General features: G+C 48.4%; 1 protein-coding gene across 4 annotated transcripts in view; it reads right to left on the reverse strand.

The window, feature by feature from the left end:
• Positions 1-5715: 5715 nt before the first annotated feature.
• Positions 5716-21578, reverse strand: part of PKNOX1 (PBX/knotted 1 homeobox 1) — a 48925-nt gene continuing 33062 nt past the window's right edge. For 2 of the 4 annotated variants that reach the window (XM_026447413.2, XM_026447411.2), the window contains exons 8-11: positions 21425-21553; positions 17752-17828; positions 13034-13206; positions 8518-9359 (exon numbers count right to left, since the gene is read on the reverse strand). In XM_026447413.2, coding sequence (XP_026303198.1) covers positions 9148-9359; positions 13034-13206; positions 17752-17828; positions 21425-21553 — 591 coding nt within the window. In that variant the 3' untranslated portion in view covers positions 8518-9147. Of the gene's footprint in view, positions 9360-13033; positions 13207-17751; positions 17829-21424; positions 21554-21578 lie in introns of all 4 variants that reach the window. The other 2 variants (XM_026447412.2, XM_026447414.2) reach the window with 2 other exon arrangements.

Genomic DNA, 21578 nt, shown 5'->3' on the forward strand with positions numbered 1-21578 from the left:
GCATGGCCTGTCCCCACAGCCTGGGCTTCCTTCCAACATGGCACCCGGGCCAAGCCTGAGCCCCCCAACCTGTCAGTCACATGGCAGTTACCTTCCCAGCAGGCCACAGAAACCTCCCCAGGATCAAGAGAGGGGACTCCCTGGATGGGCAAAATTCCAGAGGGGCACAGGGGACTGGAGATGTCATTCCTGCCGTAAGAGCCTGGACACTGCCTGAGAGGATCCTTCCATACAGAGAATCAGGAATCGGAACGGCTTTACGTTGCTCATTTCCAAACCCGAAGGTTCCCCCTTCCTCATTTCCATTTCTGTTGAACTCTCAGACTGTGCACAGAGCTCCGTGTGCACTCTGGAGCGCAGGGCAGAGGCCTCCCGGCCCACCCCGAGTTTGGCAGCTGCCAGCGGGCAGGAAAGGAGAAAACGGTGAGGGGACGGGGAACCGGCAGCCCCTTCCCTCCTTCCACCAGGTAAAGAGCCACCGGGGAGAGGCAGGAAACATTTTCAACTCAAGGTCTGCCCTGGCTCAGACACTCTCCCGCCCAAGCCACTGTCCAGAGATAAGGCAGAGTTTGGCAGCAGAGGCAGGAGTGGGCATGAGCCCCGTACTCCAAGGGTATAGGACCCACCTGCGACGGAGGCGGAGCCAGGAGCATGCCGCGGAGCCAGGAGCAGGCCAAAGAGCCAGGAGCAGGCAGCAGCAGCCCTCTGCGAGGGAGGGCAGGAACAGACACCAGGCACAGCGCAGCATCCAAGGCCTGCTGGCACCTAAGGAGGGGCAGGGCCACTCTGGCACCCACACCATGCACAGGCTGGCTGTGGCCACTGCTGGAAGAATCGGAATCCTATCGTGCCTGCAGGGACAAAGGCAGCCCCAAGCCCACAGCCAGCTCACCTGGTGACCACACCCACCCAGGGCCTGTCCGAAGGGGAGTGCCTGTTTCTGGGCATGAGGACTATTCATCTTGGTCTCCACTGTTCTACAAAAAGACCCCCGGCATTCAATAAACTATGAGAGAAACACCAGACAATCCATGGCCACGAAATAAAGCTATTGACAGAAGCAGACCCAAGAATGTCCGGCGCCAACTGTCACACAGCCACACCCCCACGACACGCCCAGCAGCTCACCCCGTTCCCCTCCATGTGGTGTCCAGGCTGCTTCTGTAACCCCTGCCGCCACCGGCGAGGCTGCAGTGGGCGTCTCTGCACAGGTCTGTGCCACCCACGATGTTTCAGCCAACAACTGGACCTAGCAGACCAAGGAGGTCCCGTGAGGTTACAGCGGAGTGGAGAAGTCCTTGTCGTCAGAACGTGGAGCACAGCGTATCTCCCGTGTCTGTGGTGGGGCCAGTGTCAACAAGCCTGCCGTGCTGCCAGCGCACATGTACAGTAACATCCCAGGCTTCTATGCCCACACTCCGACGCACTTACAGCTCCTGGTAAGTGCCCTGTGCTATTTTTAACACTTTAGACTATTTTTACTGTATCTCTTTGTTTAGCATATTTTTTTTCAGACGGGGTCTGGCGCTGTCGCACAGGCTGGCATCAGTGGTGTAATCACAGCTCACCGAAACCTTTCCCTCCTGAGTCCAAGACATCTTCCCCCTCAGCCTCCGAGGAGCTGGGCTACAGGTGTCAGCCACCATGCTAGGCTAATATTTACATCTTTTTGTAGAGATGAAGTCTTACTCTGTTGCCCAGGCTGCTCTGGAGCTCCTCGGCGCAACTGATCTGCCTGCCCCAGCCTCCCAGAGTGCTGGGATTACACGTGTGAGTCACGGTACCCGGCCAATTCAGCTGTTTAGACACACAAATCCTTACGATATGTTATGACTGCCCCGGGTACGTAGCAGGGTCACGTGCCGCGCTGGTCTTTCCCGGGAGCAATGGGCTAAGCCACACAGGCTGGGTGTGTAGTGAGCTGTGTGAGCGCACTGTGCTGTTCCTACGGTGACAGTCCCCTAAAGAGGTGTTTCTCAGAGCACAGCCCGTTGTTATGTGACGTGACTATACTGTCAGGTTCATTCCAAAATGGCTGGTCCTGTGACAGTCCTGCCAGCACCACACAAGTTCCCGTTTCTGCAGATCCCCAGTCCCACCTTCCTCACTGCAGCCGGCCGACAAGGCGGCGCGCCCCTGGACTCCAGCTCACACTCCCTGGGCGTGGCGAGGCCGTGCAGTCTTCACGTGCTGCTTGGTCCTCTGGTCTCCTTTCAATGAACTATTAATATTTGCTGTCATGGTTGTAGAGACTTCTAGAATCCCCCTAAACACTGGCTCCTTGCTTGCTTTATGCATTAAAAAGAAGGAACGAGCAAAGTGCTGCTGTCAGTCACCACCTATTAACAGTCCTCTGTGTCCTCCACTGCACAGAAAAACTGAATTTTGATCTGGCCAAATCACCCATGTTTTGCCCTTGGATTTATGCCTTTGGGGTCTCAAAATAAGGGCTTCTTCCCCAACGGAGCAAAGATAAGCTCCCGTATCCTCTTCCAGTGGCTCACGGCCATGCCCAAAACCCACGGCGCCTGCCTCTGCGCTCCCCTCTCTCCTGCTGTCTCCCAGGCCACCAGTCCCTCCCGGCTGCCCAGCCCCCTGTCCTCTTCCCATCTACCTTCCCACAGCAACGCACACGCTAACAGCTTCTGCTGCGGGAAGCACTCCTTCCTGGGATTCCCTGGCACCGTTCAGCTGAGTATTTGTCCACCTTCGCTGGCTGCTCTCCTCTAGCTCCACCGTCTCTACAACTCAGTCTACACGAACACACAAGACACTGTAAACTGTCAAGGGCTTCACAACTTATTTCTGACATGGATTGCTGTGTTAAGATAATGTGAAAGAAAACTGAGTAAACATAAAGTGAAATATTTTAAAATATACCTTATTTTCCTACAGGCCATTTTCTAAAAATGTCTAAGCAACTAAAGCCATCATTAAAATGTTTTTTTCTTTTTTTTTTTTTTGGAGAAGGAGTCTCGCTCTGTCACCCAGGCTAGAGTGCAGTGGCGTGATCTCGGCTCACTGCAACCTCCCTCTCCTGGGTTCATGGCATTCTCCTGCTTCAGCCTCCTGAGTAGCTGGGACTACAGGCACATGCCACCACGCCCGGCTAATTTTTTGTATTTTCAGTAGAGACAGGGTTTCACCATACTGGCCAGGCTGGTCTGGAACTCCTGACCTTGTGACCCACCCGCCTTGGCCTCCCAAAGGGCTGGGATTATAGGCATGAGCCACTGCGCCCAGTCTAAAATGTTTCTTTTGAAAGATGCTGGAATAAAAGAATTCCTGACTTTTTTGGTGGCGGGGGCGGTGGAGGGGGACAGTCTTGCTCTGTTACCCAGGTTGCGCTGCATGTCAGCCAGGCTGGTCTCAAACTCCTGACCTCAGGTGATCCACCTGCCTCGGCCTCCCAAAGTGCTGGGATTAAAGGTGTGAACCACCGCGCCCAGCCTCAAACCATTCCTTGTGGCCGGGCGCGGTGGCTCAAGCCTGTAATCCCACCACTTTGGGAGGCCGAGACGGGCGGATCACGAGGTCAGGAGATCGAGACCAGCCTGGCTAACACGGTGAAACCCCGTCTCTACTAAAAAATACAAAAACCTAGCCGGGTGAGGTGGCGGGCGCCTGTAGTCCCAGCTGCTCGGGAGGCTGAGGCAGGAGAATGGCGTGAACCCAGGAGGCGGAGCTTGCAGTGAGCTGAGATCCGGCCACTGCACTCCAGCCTGGTCGGCAGAGCGAGACTCCGTCTCAAAAAAAAAAAAAAAAAACCATTCTTGCTTTTTACAGGGTTGAAATCCTCATTCAAATAACGAGATAAAGAATGGAAACATCTGTACAAGACGATACCTTCTAAATACTATTTTTATGCAGAATATTTACAAATTATCCAAGTAAGCAACCCTAACTAGTCCTTTATAGACTACAAAAGCCAGACCTGAGGAGGCCTGGCAGAGAGGAGCCTACAGGTGCCAAACCGAGCTGGGCCGCGTGGTGAGGATGTGGCATTGGGGAAAGCTGGCCCAGGCCCAGATGCCACACCGGGAGCAGCATTCACTGCTTTCAGTTGCACGTGCTTAGATGCTATATAGTCACTCGTCTCACAGATTTTATGAAGAACGATAGTTAAACAATGATCCTAGGTCTTAGTGAAGGTAAAAAGATCTTACTGTACAAGGGCAAGTGCAGTGGGGCAATCTCAGCTCACTGCAACCTCCTCCTCCCAGATTCAAGAGATTCTCCCGCCTCAGCTTCCCCAGTAGCTGGGATTACAGGCATGAGCCACCATGCCTGGCTAATTTTTGCGTTTTTAGTAGAGATGGGGTTTCATCGTGTTGGCCAGCCAGGCTGATCTCAAACTCCTGACCTTAGGTGGTCCACCCAGCTTGGCCTCACTAAGTGCTGGGATTACAGGCGTGAGCCACCAAGCCTGGCCTTGTACTAAGAATTTCTTCTGAGAGTATATATAATAGAATGGGATGAAAGCTAAAAACAGTAGACATTATTTATGACATTCATATAATTCAGAAAGTGTGAAACACTAAATATTTAATACAAATATTTCTTATTTTCTGGATTTGCTAGACCATTACTCACTTCCTCATCTCTCTTTAGATGGAGAGATAGTCTTACTAGTCATAAACATCATTGTAGAGCTAGAATAAACCTTACAAGCCAGGTCTTCCTTTTTTTTTTTTTTTTTTTTGAGGCAGATTCTTGCTCTGTTGCCCAGGCTGGAGTGCAGTGGCCGGATCTCAGCTCACTACAAGCTCCGCCTCCCGGGTTTATGCCATTCTCCTGCCTCAGCCTCCCGAGTAGCTGGGACTACAGGCGCCGCCACCTCGCCCGGCTAGTTTTTTGTATTTTTTTTTTTTTTTAAGTAGACACGGGGTTTCACCGTGTTAGCCAGGATGGTCTCGATCTCCTGACCTCATGATCTGCCCGTCTCGGCCTCCCAAAGTGCTGGGCTTACAGGCTTGAGCCACCGTGCCCGGCCCAGTTCTTCCTTTTCACGAAGCCCTGGAAGTCTAGAGACGCCGGGGCTGCCTGAGACCCCACACTAATCAAGCTCACATCTGTCCTCTCACCTCCGACCTGAGGGAGCTGGAGACACAACACAGTGCCTCGGTTTTCTGTAAGTCAATGAAAAACATTTCCTGAAACAAAACAGTCAGCTGTCACTACTAATCACCAACAAGACTCACAATTTTGGATGTGGTTTTTAAAATGCTTAAGTCTGCTAACTTTAGCCTCTAAGCATGAACAGTTGTTGGGAGTTACAACACTTTGGATAACAAAGACTAAAAACCCTCTGAAATTGTTTTAATGTACCTTTTAAATCTTCAGGAACTTTCTTGTCATGAAAATGTATAATATGAACTATTAAGGGATCATGTTACCTCACTGATGAGTCATTATCTTCTTGTAACTATCAGAATAATTAGATCTATGGAAAACTATAATAAAAAACATAAAAGCTACCTGTTTCCATTTTCTGCCTGGACAGCCAACGAATGAACAAAGTAAGGAATTGAAGATTCTTGGACATGTGAATGGACCTGAATAGTCCGATGCAGTGTGGTCCTCGTTTCCCAATATGCAGGGGTCACTACAGACCCTACATGTCACCAGAAAACATGAAAACACTCTCAATGTTTTACCTAAAATGGAAAAGCAGCTTTTGGTGACATGAGCTTTATAAAATAAAACATTCATAAAGCAAGTTTCTATTTTTAATTTTTTTGCTTTGATAAATCAATTGCTTCACAAAAATCCTTTTTAAAGACAACAATCCAAGAAAACATATTGTTACAGTATTCACATTTCAAAGATTGTCAGTTTCAAAGACCGAACATAACATAACTAGAACGAAAGAAGATTGCTGAGTTCTTTCTGTCTCTGAGTGCCAGGAATGGGCTTTCGCAGGGGACAGAACCCCAGCTGGGCACCCTGCTTCCTCACGCAGGCAGGAGACAGACCACTCTCAGGTCACACAGGCACAACTCCCGGAGCCCTTAGCCGTGAGGGTTTCCTTTGCCTACTGGATAAACACTTCCACTCATCTTACTATCTGGAATCAAAGCACAAAGGCCAAGCTAGTCCCTCAGCAGGAGCGTGCAGGAACCCAGCACAGCCAGCCCTGCCACTCCTGCTCAACAGGTGCAGGGCAGGAACAGCAACAGGCTCAATTTGGGTCTCAAGACATTCAAAGGGAGCCTTCATAGGGAAAAATTCAACAAGAATAAAACTGGGATCGAATCTGATCATTTAAAATGAAATCTTAAAGGGGTCACACGTTTACAGATGCTTTCCACTGTCCAAGGGCTGGGGAACAGGTGTTTTAAGGTGCCAACTGGGCAGTGATTTTACAAACTGAAACGGCTTGCCATGTAGAAGCTAGTTAAAAGCACCCAGTGGAGAGAGGTTAAAGGAAACTCAGGCTATGTCCATAAGCACCCTCTCTAAATGAACTTTATCCGATTCCTCTGAATTTAGTAAGAATTTAGGAAAGTTGAAAGTTTTCAGCTGGAAAGAACGCACACTGTACCATTCAGCATGGGTGTTTAACTCTCAGGCCAGAGCTTCCCAGTGCCACCCAGGTTCACGCAGTGCCCTCTTTTTATAGATGGGGTCTGACTGTGTTGCCCAAGATGGAGTCCAGTGGCTATTCACAGGTGCAAGCACAGTGCACTGCAGCCTCAAACTCCTGGCACATGCCATCCTCTGCCTCAGACTCCCGAGTAGCTGGAACGAGAGGCACGCTCTGCTGCGCTGGGCAAGGGCAGTGCTCTTAAATTCAATCCACTGCTCAGTGAATGTGATTTCTAGTGGGGGAAAGAAACAGTGACCTATACATGAGTCTACATTCTGTGAATGGCTTCCACTAATCTACACTAAAGAGCAGGCAGCCCAAGAGACGGACGGTGGTGAGGGAAGGAGGAAGGGCCGGCTGGCTTTCATGGGTGCTTATTTTAAGAAGTCCAACAAAGTTGGAACTTAGGTTAAAATGATCTTGTAGCCTTGACTTAAAATATGAGAAAACAGTTCACAAACGAGGAATGCAATGGTGGCTTCATTCTCAGCTGGGCACGGTGGCTCACGCCTGTAATCCCAGCACTTTAGGAGGCTGAGGCAGGTGGATCACCTGAGGTCGGGAGTTTGAGACCAGCCTGACCAACATGGAGAAACCCATCTCTATTAAAAATACAAAATTAGCCGGGCGTGGTGGCGCACGTCTGTAATCCTAGCAACTAGGGAGGCTGAAGAAGGAGAATCATTTGAACCAGGGAGGTAGAGGCTGCAGTGAGCTGAGATCATACCATTGCACTCCAGCCTGGGCAACAAAAGCAAAACTCTGTCCCAAAAACAAAAACAAAAAAACAATGTCATTCTCCCCCTAAAAGAGCTGATAATCAAGTCTTTCAGTTAAAGCTCCTGAAAGATTTTAAAATACATTTCTCTATGTTTCCCGCTGACTTCTAAGTTATCTAGAAGTACTCCCCTATGATTAACTTCAATTAATATATTCTTTTAGGAAAAATCAGTTCCAGAAAAAACGCTTCACTCGCTTAAAATGTCCCTTGGCTTACAACCAATCATTACTGTTGAATCTCAAGAATCAAAGACATTCCCGACCCTATAAACAAATGAACTTGGGCCATACCATTTCAGATGATATAAAGACATTCTGTATAAAACACTGTGGCCTGTTTTCTGAGAAAAAGCACCACTCCTAAGTAAACAAATGAAAACAAATCAAAACCGAAGAAAACAGAACCCAGCCCACTCTTTCAGTTCATCTTGTTACCAGGAAGCAGAACTCCTACAGTTACTCCAAATCTCATACGGTCAAGTGAGCAGGAGGGCTCTGGAAAGTCAAAAGCAACAACGTACAACAAGAGAACACTGACACCAGGAGACCAGCCACCAATGCAAACGTGGGAGCCAACCCGTGGGGGCTGCTGCTGCGCCCTCGTCAGACCAACTCGCCGCTGGGACTCCAGGGATGTGGGCTAGTTAAGGAATAAAGTCTGAATATCTGCTGTTTGCCCTAGCTCTGAGCCAATGGGGTAGAGCACATTTTATATTAGTTTATAATAAACATTCTGTGCATAACATATTTTGAATTTAAAACTTCTAAAACAATACACAGCTAACATGGTAAAGCAACCATGCAACTGTGGTCAGATTTAAATTAGACTGGAGTATGTATGGTAAGAGCTCCTAACGGATCACTGGCTACCATTTCGCTTCACTTACCTGAAGTCCTATTTAGCAAATACCTTTCGATACATGTTTAGATCAAGTGTAAAATGCAATCTGAGCATTACATATCAACAAAAATTGGCAGATATCAAAATTTCATTAAATAGCTATTTCTTTTATAGTAGTAAATGCTCATCACTACCCTGGGAGAGCAAAGAACCATGGAACAGTAGCTAACTTTGGGCAGGTTCATTAAATTTGGTCAATTCAGAACATTCCAAATTGAAATATTAATAGCAAGCATGTGTTGTTTCATTCTCTAGAAATTTTATCCTCAATATAGTCATCATCCAATTCATAACGAATTTATAAAAATAGCTTTTTTATCCAATAATTCCAGCAAGGTAAAAATAGGAGTTTCTTTTTATATATAGCAAATGAAACAGGCTCACTGAACATGAGGGGACTTAGGCTTGCTAAGCTTGCCATCCATCCACTCACGATGAAACCACACTCAGTCTAGGCGTGTGCCGTTGTCACCGCACACTGGCAGTTTCGGGTGCAGCGGCTTCTTTCAAATCCATGGGCCACACAAATAAGCCAGCCCACTGAGATCTGCTGGAACCACAGAACTAAGTGAAAACTGCATCATGGTTTAGAAAATGGCAGCGCTATTTCTTAATCTAATTAGGGATTCAAGGTGGGGAGGGAGTGGTGTGTCATACCTCACAATCTAGCGTTAAACCTTTAAAGAATTTCTTTAAAAATACACACACACACACTCTCTTGAAAGAAGTCGCTGCACCGGCAAAGACGCGCTTTAAGCTTACTATGAAATACAAAAGTGCACTCTTCTATATCTACATATAAAACATATTAGAAATAAAACTGTGTAAAATGTTTGCTGTGCAAACTCTAAAAAGTCAGGTGCGTCTGCTCCTGCCCCTACTGTAGGGAGTCACTGTTCTCCAAGACAAGCCCGCTGATGTGGGCAGGGGCCAGGGCACCCGCGTCCTCCTCTGTGCTGTCCACAGACTCGTCCTCACTCTGCCCTGCCATCATGACCTGCTGCACCGCCAGGGTGGCCCCGTCCGAGGACAGAGACTGAAGGCTGTCCACGTTCATGTTCACGGGAGTGGTGATGGTGACAACAGCTCCTGCGGCAGGATGAAGGTGTGTCATTATTTAAATTAGTACTCACAGAAAAACACTTTATTACTCAATTGGGTACTATTTGCTTGTTTGACCTAAAGTTAAAAAAAAAAAAAAAAACCTATATATGTTTACGGAATGTTCAACAGGGATTTAAGAAACTGTTTCTGGGCCGGGTGCGGTGGCTCATGCCTGTAATCCCAGCACTTTGGGAGGCCAAGGCAGGCGGATCACGAGGTCAGGAGATCGAGACCATCCTGGCTAACATGGTGAAACCCCGTCTCTACTAAAAATACAAAAATGAACTGGATGTGGTGGAGGGCACCTGCAGTCCCAGCTACTCAGGAGGCTGAGGCAGGAGAATGGCGTGAACCCGGGAGGCGGAGCTCACAGTGAGCGGAGATCACACCACTGCACTCCAGCCTGGGCAACAGGGCGAGACTCCTCCTCAAAAAAAAAAAAAAAACAACAACCAAAAAAGAAACTCCTTCTGAAATCAGCCTCAGGCCACGCTTAGCTAATAAGGCCTTGGCCTAAGAACAACCTCAGTGGAGATCAGGACTATACAGAACACAGATTCATGGAGCAAAAAGTACTGTAGTAACAAAAAACCCAAAAACACAGAAGAAAGACACAAGAAGAATATAGTGGAGAAAAAAAGTAAAAAGGAGAATATAGAAAGAGGAAGATTCGTGTGAAAGAAGAGAAACCTTGTCACATGCCAGTGCCTGTTGTAAAACCTAACAGCAGAAGATGGAAACGGCCCAAATATCCATGAGCAAGGCCCAAATTAAAAACACTCAACAATGGAAAGGACAGGCACAGTGGCTCACAACTGTAATCCCAGCACTGTGGGAGGCCAAGGAGGGAAGATCCCTTGAGCTCAGGAGTTCCAGATCAGCCGGCCTGGACAACACAGGCAGACCCTATCTCTACAAAAAATTTAAAAATTAGCTGGGCATGGTGGTGCATGCCTGTAGTCCTAGCTATTCAGGAGGCTGAGGCGGGAGGATCACTTGAGCCCAGGAGGTTCAGGCTGCAGTGAACCAAGCTTGCCCCACTGCACTCCAACCTGGGTGACAGAGCAAGACCCTGTCTCAAAAAAATAAAATAAAACAAAATTGAACAATGGAATGCTATGGTGCTACTAAACAATACAGTGGACCAACATTTACTCATCTGTAAAACTCTGCGAGATATATTAATAAGTAATGAAACAAAGTAGAGACAGTGTTATGTGATATGCTAACATCTGGGTAAAATTTTAAGAGGCCCAGGAGCAGTGGCTCACGCCTGTAATCCCAGCACTTTGGGAGGCCAAGGTGGGCGGATCATGAGGTCAGGAGTTTGAGACCAGCCTGGCCAATATGGTGAAACCCTGTCTCTATGAAATATACAAAAATTAGCTGGCTGTAGTGGTGTGTGCCTGTAGTCCCAGCTACTCGGGAGGCTGAGGCAGGAGAATTGCTTGAACCCAGGAAGCGGAAGGTGCAGTGAGCTGAGATCGAACCACTGCACTCCAGCCTGGCGACAGACAGAAACTCTGTCCAAAAAAAAAAAAAAATTTTAAAGAGATACACTTTCATTCATTCATGTCTGTGCATACAATATCATATCGTGTATGCACTGGAGCTTGTACAGGAAACTGGTAACAATAGTTGTCCCTGGAGAAGTAGAAGCCAGGATGGAAGAGAGATTTACTTTTCACTGAATGTTCTTTGAATGTCTTTCCTCAATAGATAGGTATTGCCTTTTCTGACAGAGGGAGACAAAGAAAGAGGGAGAAACAGAATAACTTTCTAGCTGTACATTCTTTAAAGAGAAGACCACCACACATCCAAACCTAAAGAATGCAGTCACAGCAGTACTTGAGGACGCTCTGGTTTAAATGCATATAACACAACTCAAGAAAGGCTAAATGGAGACAAAATAAGTGTGATTCGCAGCCCATCCTAACCCGGGGGCCAGCACCCCCGCGCAAAGTCATCTGCGCATTCAGGGGAGAACCCATCAGCACCTGCCACAGGGAACTGACTTGAGGTCGCGGGAAGAAGCGTCTGAAAAGACCACAGAGAACAGAGTCCAGCGCTCACACAGGTAGCCTGGAAAACTCACTGTCTTCAGGCACTGGATGGAGAACTCAGGGAGGTCTGGCCTCAGCTGGGATAATCTGCACTAGCCTGAGCACTGCTGGGGACCACCCACAAGGATCACACTGCTCCCAAGTGACCTAACTGCACTTCAGAGCAAAGCTCAAGAAGACTTACGGGAATACAAAAACATCCAGCACCTCAAAAGGCCAAATTCCCAACGCCTGCCATCCAGTGAGATGACTAGACATGAAAGAGGCAGGAAAACCTGTCATAAGGAGGAAAATCAATCAGCTAAAACTGACCCAGAGCTGACAGATGTTAGAATTCGCAGAGAAGGACATCAAAACAGTGGCGGCAACTGTATTCTGTGTGTTCAAAACTTTAGACTCATGAAAGACAGGAAAGACTCAAACAGAACTTGTGGAGACATGAAAACTACAAAGTCTAGGATGAAAACCACACTGGATGGGATGAGCGTAAGATGAAGCCGTACAGAAGGAAAGATTAGTGCAGCAGAAGGAGAGTCACAGAAATCACCCAAAATTAAACACAGAGAATCTAACAAACTGGAAAGAACATCAGGAACTGTGTGAAACTTTTCACCACCTAATACACAGGCACTGAAGTCCCTAAAAAGGGGTGCAGGAGGAAGGTCAGAAAATATGGTTGAAGAAATAATGGCCTCAAACTTTCCTAACTGAATAAGATTCTATCGCTGCCAGAAAAAAAAGAAGAGGAAATACCACTATTTACATATACTTAAAAACCCACGCACACAGGCCGGGCGCAGTGGCTCATGCCTGTAATCCCAGCACTTTGGGAGGCCAAGGCAGGCGGATCACGAGGTCAGGAGATCGAGACCATCCTGGCCAACATGGTGAACCCGCCTCTACTAAAATACAAAAAATTAGCCAGGCGTGGTGGCGGGCACCTATAGTCCCAGCTACTCGGGAGGCTGAGGTAGGAAAATGGCGGGAACCTGGTAGGCAGAGGTTGCAGTGAGCCGAGATCGCGCCACTGAATTCCAGCCTGGGCAACAGAGTGAGACTCCGTCTCAAAAAACAAAAAAAACACATGCACACAAAACCATCAAAAATATGAAAACCTCACGCGAACAGACAGATGCCTATAAAACACATCAGAATGACTGCCTGTGTCAGGGGATGGAGGGCAGAGGCCACAGGGAATAAGCAAAAACAAGAGCAGGGCATGGAGGATGAAGAGAAAGAAGACACATGGTGAGAAAGGGGTAAGTCCCTCCTCCGCACCTGGAGTCGGAGGGAAAAGGAGAGTAAACACAGAAGCAAAGGAGAAGATCCACTGTCTGTGACTGTGTCTTGGAGGCAGAATTAATGATTTCATATTTCTACCATGTGTTTTACATTCTCTACTACTAACTCTCACCGAGAGCTCCCATGCACCCAGAATGCAGCTTCCTCATGTTTTAGTCACAGAGAAAGAGAACCACATGTACTTTCGTTCACCGCATGACCTGAGGCTCACAGCTAACAGGCCCGATCCAGGCCTCTTGTTCGTAGTCCCCACCCCACGGTCCACCATGTCTGGCCTTGGCCGGCCACCCGTACCTTCTGACATGGTGAGCTCGCTTGGCGGTGGCTGTGCGACTCCTGATGCAATAGAGTCAGGCCAAAACCTCTGAACTGGCCGGTTCTGAGCTGTCTTTTTCTTTGTTTTGGGGGTCTCTGAACAACTTGAATCCAACATTGGCTGAAGAATTCGTCTTCTGGCATTGATGAACCTGGGGACGACAAAGAGAAGCTTCCATGAAAACAGATTTCGTAAAGACCCTATACAGGATTAACAAATCCCAGCAAACACGCTGTTCTATGAACCACGCTACAAAGAATAACTCATGTTCTCCACTGTAAGAACTACTTAAGAGGACTCAACACTATTCTAAATTATCTAATTGCCCAGAAACACAGAGCCTGTTGTTTTAAAAATCATGTAAATAAGGACCAACTCGTCCATGGCACTTTTTTTTTTTTTTTGCCTTAACTCCTTTAGTGCGTGTTTGTGAACTAGATACTCATAACAACACAGATGATACTGTTGAATTTGTGAATCTGACACTACTTTCCCTAAGGAAGAAAAATGTTAAAGAAGCAAGACTTTCTGTAGTGTCATCATGCCTGAGACTACCGGGCAGTCTGCACTCGTCTGGACGTCACCAGATCACCAACGTGGCAGAGCCTCTGGGTGGCAACATGTCTGAGGCATCAGGGAATGGGACTGCCACCTCCTCTTGTTTCACCACAAAGCACAATCTAAGGCAAGAGCTGCATCTTTTCAAAAACTATTCTCAATGATGAATTGTTTCTTAGATGATTGAAGGCGTAGGTCATCCAGTGGCCCTAGACATGTGGCTAGCACGGCACATATTCACCAGCAGTGATGAAATCCCCAACAGACGTTAGCGGCTCTGTCAAACTAGGAACTCACACCTGTGATAAGACCCCACAGAGAACGAGACCGGCAACAATCACAGATTGGCAAGGCAGGCTGGACACTGTTTTTGTGTTTTTGAGATGGAGTCTCTCCCTGTTGCACAGGCTGGAGTGCAGTGACACGATCTCAGCTCACTGCAAACTCCGCCTCCTGGGTTCAAGCGATTCTCCTGCCTCAGCCTCCCGAGTAGCTGGGACTACAGGCGCACACCACCACGCCTAGCTAATTTTTGTACTTTTAGTAGACAGGGGGTTTCACCATGTTGGCCAGGATGGTCTCGATCTCTTGACCTTGTGATCTGCCCGCCTTGGTCTCCCAAAGTGCTGGGATTACAGGCGTGAGCCACCGCGCCCGGCCCAACAGTCACAGGTTGGCAAGGCAGGGTAGACATCGTTTCATATCAAGTAAGTATGACAGCAGTCTCAAAACACATGAAGATTAAGGGCTGCTGTCTGTAGTTCCCATTCTTATGCTCTGGGCTGTTGCCTTTACATCTGAGAAAGTGCAAGAAGACTCAAACTCCCAGGCCGGCTCTTACTCCTGCAGTGACTGGAGGACAAAGATAGCGACCCAAACATGCGTTCTGCTGCACCTGCCACCCTATGCCACCGACTGGGCCACTTTGCTACAGAAGAAGCTGCAATGGAAAGAAACGGAAAGAAAAACAACATCCGTCCCATGAAAGTGCCTGTGAAACCAGAACCCGTCCAGATTCACGCATTACCCCAACCTAATGCAGAAGCGACAATACCAACCATGCTTAAGGCCTCACTTCTGTCTTCTTTGTTCAGTAACATGAGTGATAAAGTAGTTGACCTCCTGTTAAGAGTCACACATTGCTCATCTAGTAAAAGCCAGACTTCTCGGTCTGGATAGCTGAGTAGCCACGTTCACAGTATCAGGGAAATAAAAGCATTACTTTTAGACTCAGATTCTACTCTGGTGTGTCACTGTGACAACTTCTCTCTTTTTTTAGTGCCCCCCTCTGCAAAACAACAGAACTAGAACTGGATCAGCTCTAACACTGCTTAATTTTAAAAGTCCAAGGTTTTAAAATAGCTACAATCCTATTAGGACACGGTCTAATAATAATGAGGCAGATCGGATCCCACCATGTCTCATTTAGAGGAACCTGGTGATCCCTGCAGCACAAGCTCCATGGCTACCCACAACCCCAACAAGACCTTGGAGGGAAGGCCCCACTGCTATTGGAATGTGTTGGGTTTTTTTTTTTTTTTTTTTTGAGATGGAGTCTCACCCTGTTGCCCAGGCTGGAGTACAGTGGTGCGATCTTGGCTCACTGCAACCTCTGCCTCCCAGGTTCAAGCCATTCTCCTACCTCAGCCTCCTGAGTAGCTGGGATTACAGGTGCATGCCACCACACCCAGCTAATTTTTCTATTTTTGGTAGAGACAGAGTTTCACCATGTTGGTCAGGCTGGTCTCGAATTCCTTACCTCATGATGTGCCTGCCTCGGCCTCCCAAAGTGCTGGGATTATAGGTGTGAGCCACTGCACCTGGCCTGTAATGTGTTTTTAATTATTTTTATTTATTTATTTATTTTGAGATGGAGTCTCGCTCTGTCGCCTAGGTTGGAGTGCAGTGGCGTGATCTCGGCTCACTGCAAGCTCCACCTCCCGGGTTCACGCCATTCTCCTGCCTCAGCCTCCCAAGTAGCTGGGACTACAGGCGCCCACCACCACGCCCGGCTAATTTTTTTGTATTTTTAATAGAGACGGGGTTTCACTGTGTTAGCCAGGATGGTCTCTATCTCCTGACCTCATGATCCGCCCTCGGCCTCCCAAAGTGCTGGGATTACAGGCGTGAGCCACCGCGCCCAGCCTGTAATGTGTTTTTAAATCCTTCTTATTCAAAACTGCTACCAGCAGAGGCATGAGCTAATGATGAGTGTGTACATTTCACTCCAGGATGTAATGTTTGTAAATAGAAAAGAAAAGAAAGTCACAAAAAGTAAAAATAGCTACAAATATTAAAGAGTTCAGAAATTTAGAATTTTTAGAAGTTATATTATTAAACTGTTATTAATACTAAAAATTAAAAGTTGATACTAAACCTAGATAAGACAATTTGTTAATGCAACATAGTAGCAAGTCAGGGAACACCGGAAATCATGAATGAAGGAAAGCGGGAGGGTGCTGAGCAGTGACTGGGCACCAGCACATCCCGAGAAGCATCCCTCCCACTTCAGCCCACCCACCACGGGTGTGCCCCAGCCAAAGCATGTGGTTTCCACATAGACTCCAGGAAAATAACCAAGAACACAAGCAGTAGATAACAACCATGACAGCAACAACATACTCAGAATCTTTAAATTTTTGTTAATATTCTATTTAAAAGATTTAACAGGAAATAACGCAAACAGTATAGTCTGTTGTGACTACGCAAATCTAAAAGAATGGCAAGAATGCAGGATCATGGAATTACTTATGCAACCCCGAAGCATACCTCCTGCACACACGACTGCACAAAGACGAAGACTTTCTTGCTGGCATTTCAACAAGTTCACATTTTAGCACAGTTAAGATAAAGATAATAATGTTTACAACTGGAAGAATTTGTGCTTTCTTCTTTTATGCATGCCAGTTTTATTAAGCTGAAATTGTTTCCTACACCTGAACAACAAGTAAATGTAAAAAATGAGACAAGTGACTAATAACCAAAATGGAAGACCACCCCCCACTTCAGTGCCACTTAGGAACACGGGCTTGTGGCCACAGTCTCAGTGTCCACAGCAATGTTTTACAGCAGGACTAGAAGGGGACGTTTTATGAAATGTCCTCCTGGGCGTTTCTCTCCTAGGAATGGCTCCCAGCCTCTGCCATGGAGCAGGGCCTCCACAAGAAAAAGCAGCAGAGGGTCCCCCCGTGGGGCAGGACCTCTCACTTTTGGCCTCCCACCATCCCAAGGCTCATCCACTAACAACACATCACAGTTTTGTTGTACCTTTTTTTTTTCTTCTTCCTTTTTGTGGAGAATGAGGTCTCGCTATATTGGCCAGGCAGGTCTCAAACTCCTGGTCTCAAGCTGTCTCCCGCCTCTGCCTCCCCGAGAGCTAGGATTACAGGCATGAGCCACTGCACCCGGCCTTACATCACCGTTTTGTATGAGTGTGGGGCTTGGGGACAGTAGCACCCTAGAGAAATAGTTCTTTGTTTTTTTTTTTTTAAGACGGAGTCTTGCTCTGTTGCCCAGGCTGGAGTGCAGCAGCGCCATCTCGGCTCACTGCAAGGTCCACCTCCCGGGTTCACGCTATTCTCCTGCCTCGGCCTCCCAAGTAGCTGGGACTACAGGCGCCCATCACCACACCCAGCTAATTTTTTGTATTTTTAGTAGAGACGGGATTTCACTGTGTTAGCCAGGATGGTCTTGATCTCCCGACCTTGTGATCTGCCTGCCTTGGCCTCCCAAAGTGCTGGGATTACAGGTGTGAGCTACCGCACCTGACCGAAAAACAGCTCTAAAGAGGCAGGCAGGATGCAGTCCATAATGAGGTATCGATATGAAAACTTAGGTTGAATCTGGTTTACTCCTAAGTATCTTGTTCCCATTGCCCATTAAAAGAACTCATATTTTCAGTCGGACGTAGTGACTCACACCCATGATCCCAGGACTTTGAGAGGCTAAGGTGGGAGGATCACTTGAGGCCAGGAGTTTGAGACCAGCCTGGGCAACACAGCAAGACCCTGTCTCAATTGTGAAAAAAGAAAACGAGAGCTCTCCTATTTTCAGCAAGATTTCACCATATATTGGTGCCAGCATTTCCAAGTGCTCTACTGTGCTGACAGGCATGATTTCGGGAAGCAGGGCACCTTACCAGTTGTTGACTTGGAGTAGTGTCAAATTTGTCTGAGCAGCAATCTGTTTTTTCTCATCCTCTGTTGGGTAGGGATGCTGAAAATAAAAAGGAGGGTTACCACGGCCTTCGAGTTTACAAAGGAAATCAAGATGATCTAGGCAAAATGTGAGCATTACATAATCATCAGAAAATAATGGTAACATCAACAGTGCTTCTGGCCAAAACCTAACTGGAGTCTCACAGAACAAAGTGTTTCTCCTAGTACCAGGAATGTCCTAGTGCTTCAGTGGCTGGTTAGTGCACAGGTCAAGGTGGGCCGCCCCCATGTCTAGGTTCAGCGCTTGGCCGCCCCCATGTCTAACAGTTTAGCGGTGACAATAACAGCAGTGACATCACCAGGAGCAGCTATGCAGTCCAGCGGTGAGTCTACGCCAGGCTTGATACAATCTACAGACTTTGTATCAACTTTATTGAACTTTAACTTATGAACAATAAACTACATCCATGTAAAGAGGATGGGTGGATGCATTCTGGCCCGGGAGCCTCTGCCACAAGCAACACACAGCATATTTCAATTACCTTGTCCATTCTATAATAATTCACTGATTCCTCAGAAGCACCTGCTGAGATGGGCACTGTCACTGTCTTTATTTTACAGAAGAGGAGACTGAGGCACGAAGTGTTTACAAACTGCCCCCATCCCACAGCTGGTGAAACGGGTGGAGTAGGAAACGGCCAGGCAGGCTGGGGGACATGTTTCCATCATAGGTACCACAAGAATCAACTGACACTGGGATGAGTTGATGCCATCGACGGCTTTCCTGGGATGAGATCTCTGCTGGATTCACCTGTGCTGTCAGTAAGGAACTGAACCCAGGGCTGGCGCCAGGAGTGCCCGCTATGCTATTATTTTATGTATGATTGAAACGTTTCACATACAAAAAATCCAACCAGAGGGCTGGGCAGGGGGCCTCACGCTGTAATCTCAGCACTTTGGGAGGCCAAGGCAGGTGGATCACTTGAGGTCAGGAGTTTGAGACCAGCCTGGCCAATATGGTGAAACCCCATCTCTACTAAAAATACAAAAAATGAGCTGAGTGTGGAGGCGGGTGCCTGTAGTCCCAGCTACTTGGGAGGCTGAGGCAGGAGAATTGCTTGAACCTGGGAGGCGGAGGCTGCAGTGAGCTGAGATCACCCCACTGCACTCCAGCCTGGGCAACAAGAGCAAAACTCCATCTAAAAAAAATTAAAATCCGGCCGGGCGCGGTGGCTCATGCCTGTAATCCCAGTATTTTGGGAGGCCAAGGTGGGTGGATCATGAAGTCAGGAGATCAAGACCATCCTGGCTAACATGGTGAAACCGCGTCTCTACTAAAAATACAAAAAATTAGCTGGGCCTGGTGGTACGCACCTGTAGTCCCAGCTACTTGGGAGGCTGAGGCAGGAGAATTGCTTGAACCCAGGAAACAGAGGTTGCAGTGAGCCGAGATCGTGCCACAGCACTCCAGCCTGGGAGTGCAGGAAAAAAAAAAAAAATCCAACCAGAACTAAATAGCAAAACTCACAGAAGTACCAACCGTAAATGATTTCTAGCTATGCTAAATAATTTCTCCAAGATTGATGACTGTCTATACGTGGAAACCAAGGCGACATTTACTCTAAAACCTGAACGCACTAAAGTCCCTGATTTTGCATCAACAGGGACCCAGGAGAATGAACGGCACTAACCAAGTCAGCAGAGGGAGTTTACTGGGCTTGGATGTGAAAGGGACGCTCAGTGTGGCATGGAGACACCCCTGCTTATCGCAGGGATGCAGCAGCCTTGGATGTGCCTCAGCAGTGATGGGCTTGTTTCCTCAAACTAACTGGCAGTGTGACTCAACTTGACTCCATCAATGAGCGTGTGGCTCTGAGCTCAAGGTCATGGAAACAGAAATACTGTTCTCCCCCTTTAAAAAGCTCGTAGAGTCAAAACAGAGCAGGAAACACCAGTACACAAGCAGAAAACACCAAACGGCCAGAGATGCTGCCCCAGAGTGTGCGGGAAGCACAGGGGGACGGCGCTGCCAAGAAACGAGGGCAAGGAGGGACTGAGGACGCCTCACAGGAAGAAAAGCAGCATCTTCACTGGACATGATGAGCAGGGTTTATTATTTCAGAAATTATTAAAACATTCAAGGAAAGCTGAAAGGAGAGTACTCACCCAATCCCACCACTTGGTGTTGTTCTGTGATTATATTACACACACACTGATTGGCTGTAATCATCACGATGTGTGTAAATACACCGAAACGCTGCCTTGTGACTTCCTATCCTTCACTAAACCTCCCGACTGCTTAGAGCCCTCATTCCTCGTGTTAACTATCCGTATGATACTCCATCAAACTGGTACGTCCTCATCTACGTGCCGACCCGCTTTCCATTATTATACTGAACAACACTAACATCCTTACACATATCTCTCTGTTTCCTTGTGACTGATCTCTTTGGGCCAATTTCTCAGAGCGGCCCGGCTGCTCACAGGTGGCACTTCTTTCTCCTGACACGTGCTGCTCGCTACCTTACGTCCATGGAAGCAGCTCGGTGGAGACCAAGAGGCCAGGGCAGGCAAGTGGAAGAGGCACAGCCCAGGCTCCTGCCAAGCCTTCCGCCCAGGAGAGGGCCCTTCCCCTCCCGGGACCACTCAGTAACACCACCTGTCAGTTTCAAGCCCTCGGGCCAGTCACTCCCATGGACCCCATCCTCAACCGAGGAGCCCGAGGCAGCCAGAGAAAAGTGGGCCACGAGATGGCGAGATGGCCACAGGCTCGAGGGCCCATGGTCAGGGGAGGGTAAGGACAGAGTGCAGAGGAGAAACAGGCCTCAGCCCCAGGGGAGGTGCCCTGGAGAGGAGACAGCAGGAGGGAAGGGCAGATGCAGCGCAGAAGGCTGAGGAGGAGGAGGCTCAGAAGACGGGCAGATATGGCCACAGTCCCACACCAATCAGCGGTGACAGCGGGAGAGAAGGGCGAACACTTAGGGCCAAGCCAAACTGGCGTCTGCCTTCCTGCCTTGGCCTCCCTGTGCTTGCCCCAGGAGGGCCCCACTTGCTCTCTTCTGCCCTGGATCAGCAGGCTGGCAGCAATGGAGCAGGTCCCCCCAAGCAACTCAGCAAGCAGGCCCACCACTGCACTTCCTAAGATGTCCTGGGGACAGGGAGAACCTGCGGCCATGCCCCAGCGGAGAAAGTTGGGTGCACATGCTCTGGGTCAACTGAGGCTCCCCGTGGGACAGACTCGCTTCCAGCAAAAGGCACCCACCCGGTGGCCCGCCTGTAGGTGCACCCGGCACTGAGATGTCTCTAACCGGTCTCGGCTTCCTTGTCAATCCAACATACAGAAACACAGCAACTTCCCCAGCTGAGGCCCCAGAACACCCCTTCTCTGCCCACTTTTCTGGCTCACCTGATCCCATCACCCTTCGTGGCACAGCTCACATGCGCCCGGGTGCTCCTTCACGGTGGCCCTCGCTGCCCTTCAAGGTTCCTGCAGCAGTGCCCCACGCTCCCCCCATTATGGACAGGCCACGAAGTCCTGGAAGTCAGGCCTTTGACTTTCTGAGCCCAGAGAAGTAACCCTTTTCCATGACACATAAGCCAGAGAGCAAGTGTCGCAGAGGGCTGCAAGGCAAGGGCCAGCCCAGCCGTCCTTACCCCGATGTGCTGGAAGAGCCAGGACCGCATCACGTTCGTGGCGTGCTTCGGCAGGACGCCCCTCTTGTTCTTAGATGAACCATCATCTTGATGCAAGATGCTGAGATCTTGGTTTAACTGTAACTGAAGCTTTTAAACAGTTGAAAAATAACAT

The sequence above is a fragment of the Piliocolobus tephrosceles genome, chromosome 19 (assembly GCF_002776525.5).
Source record: "Piliocolobus tephrosceles isolate RC106 chromosome 19, ASM277652v3, whole genome shotgun sequence".
Lineage (NCBI taxonomy): Eukaryota > Metazoa > Chordata > Mammalia > Primates > Cercopithecidae > Piliocolobus > Piliocolobus tephrosceles.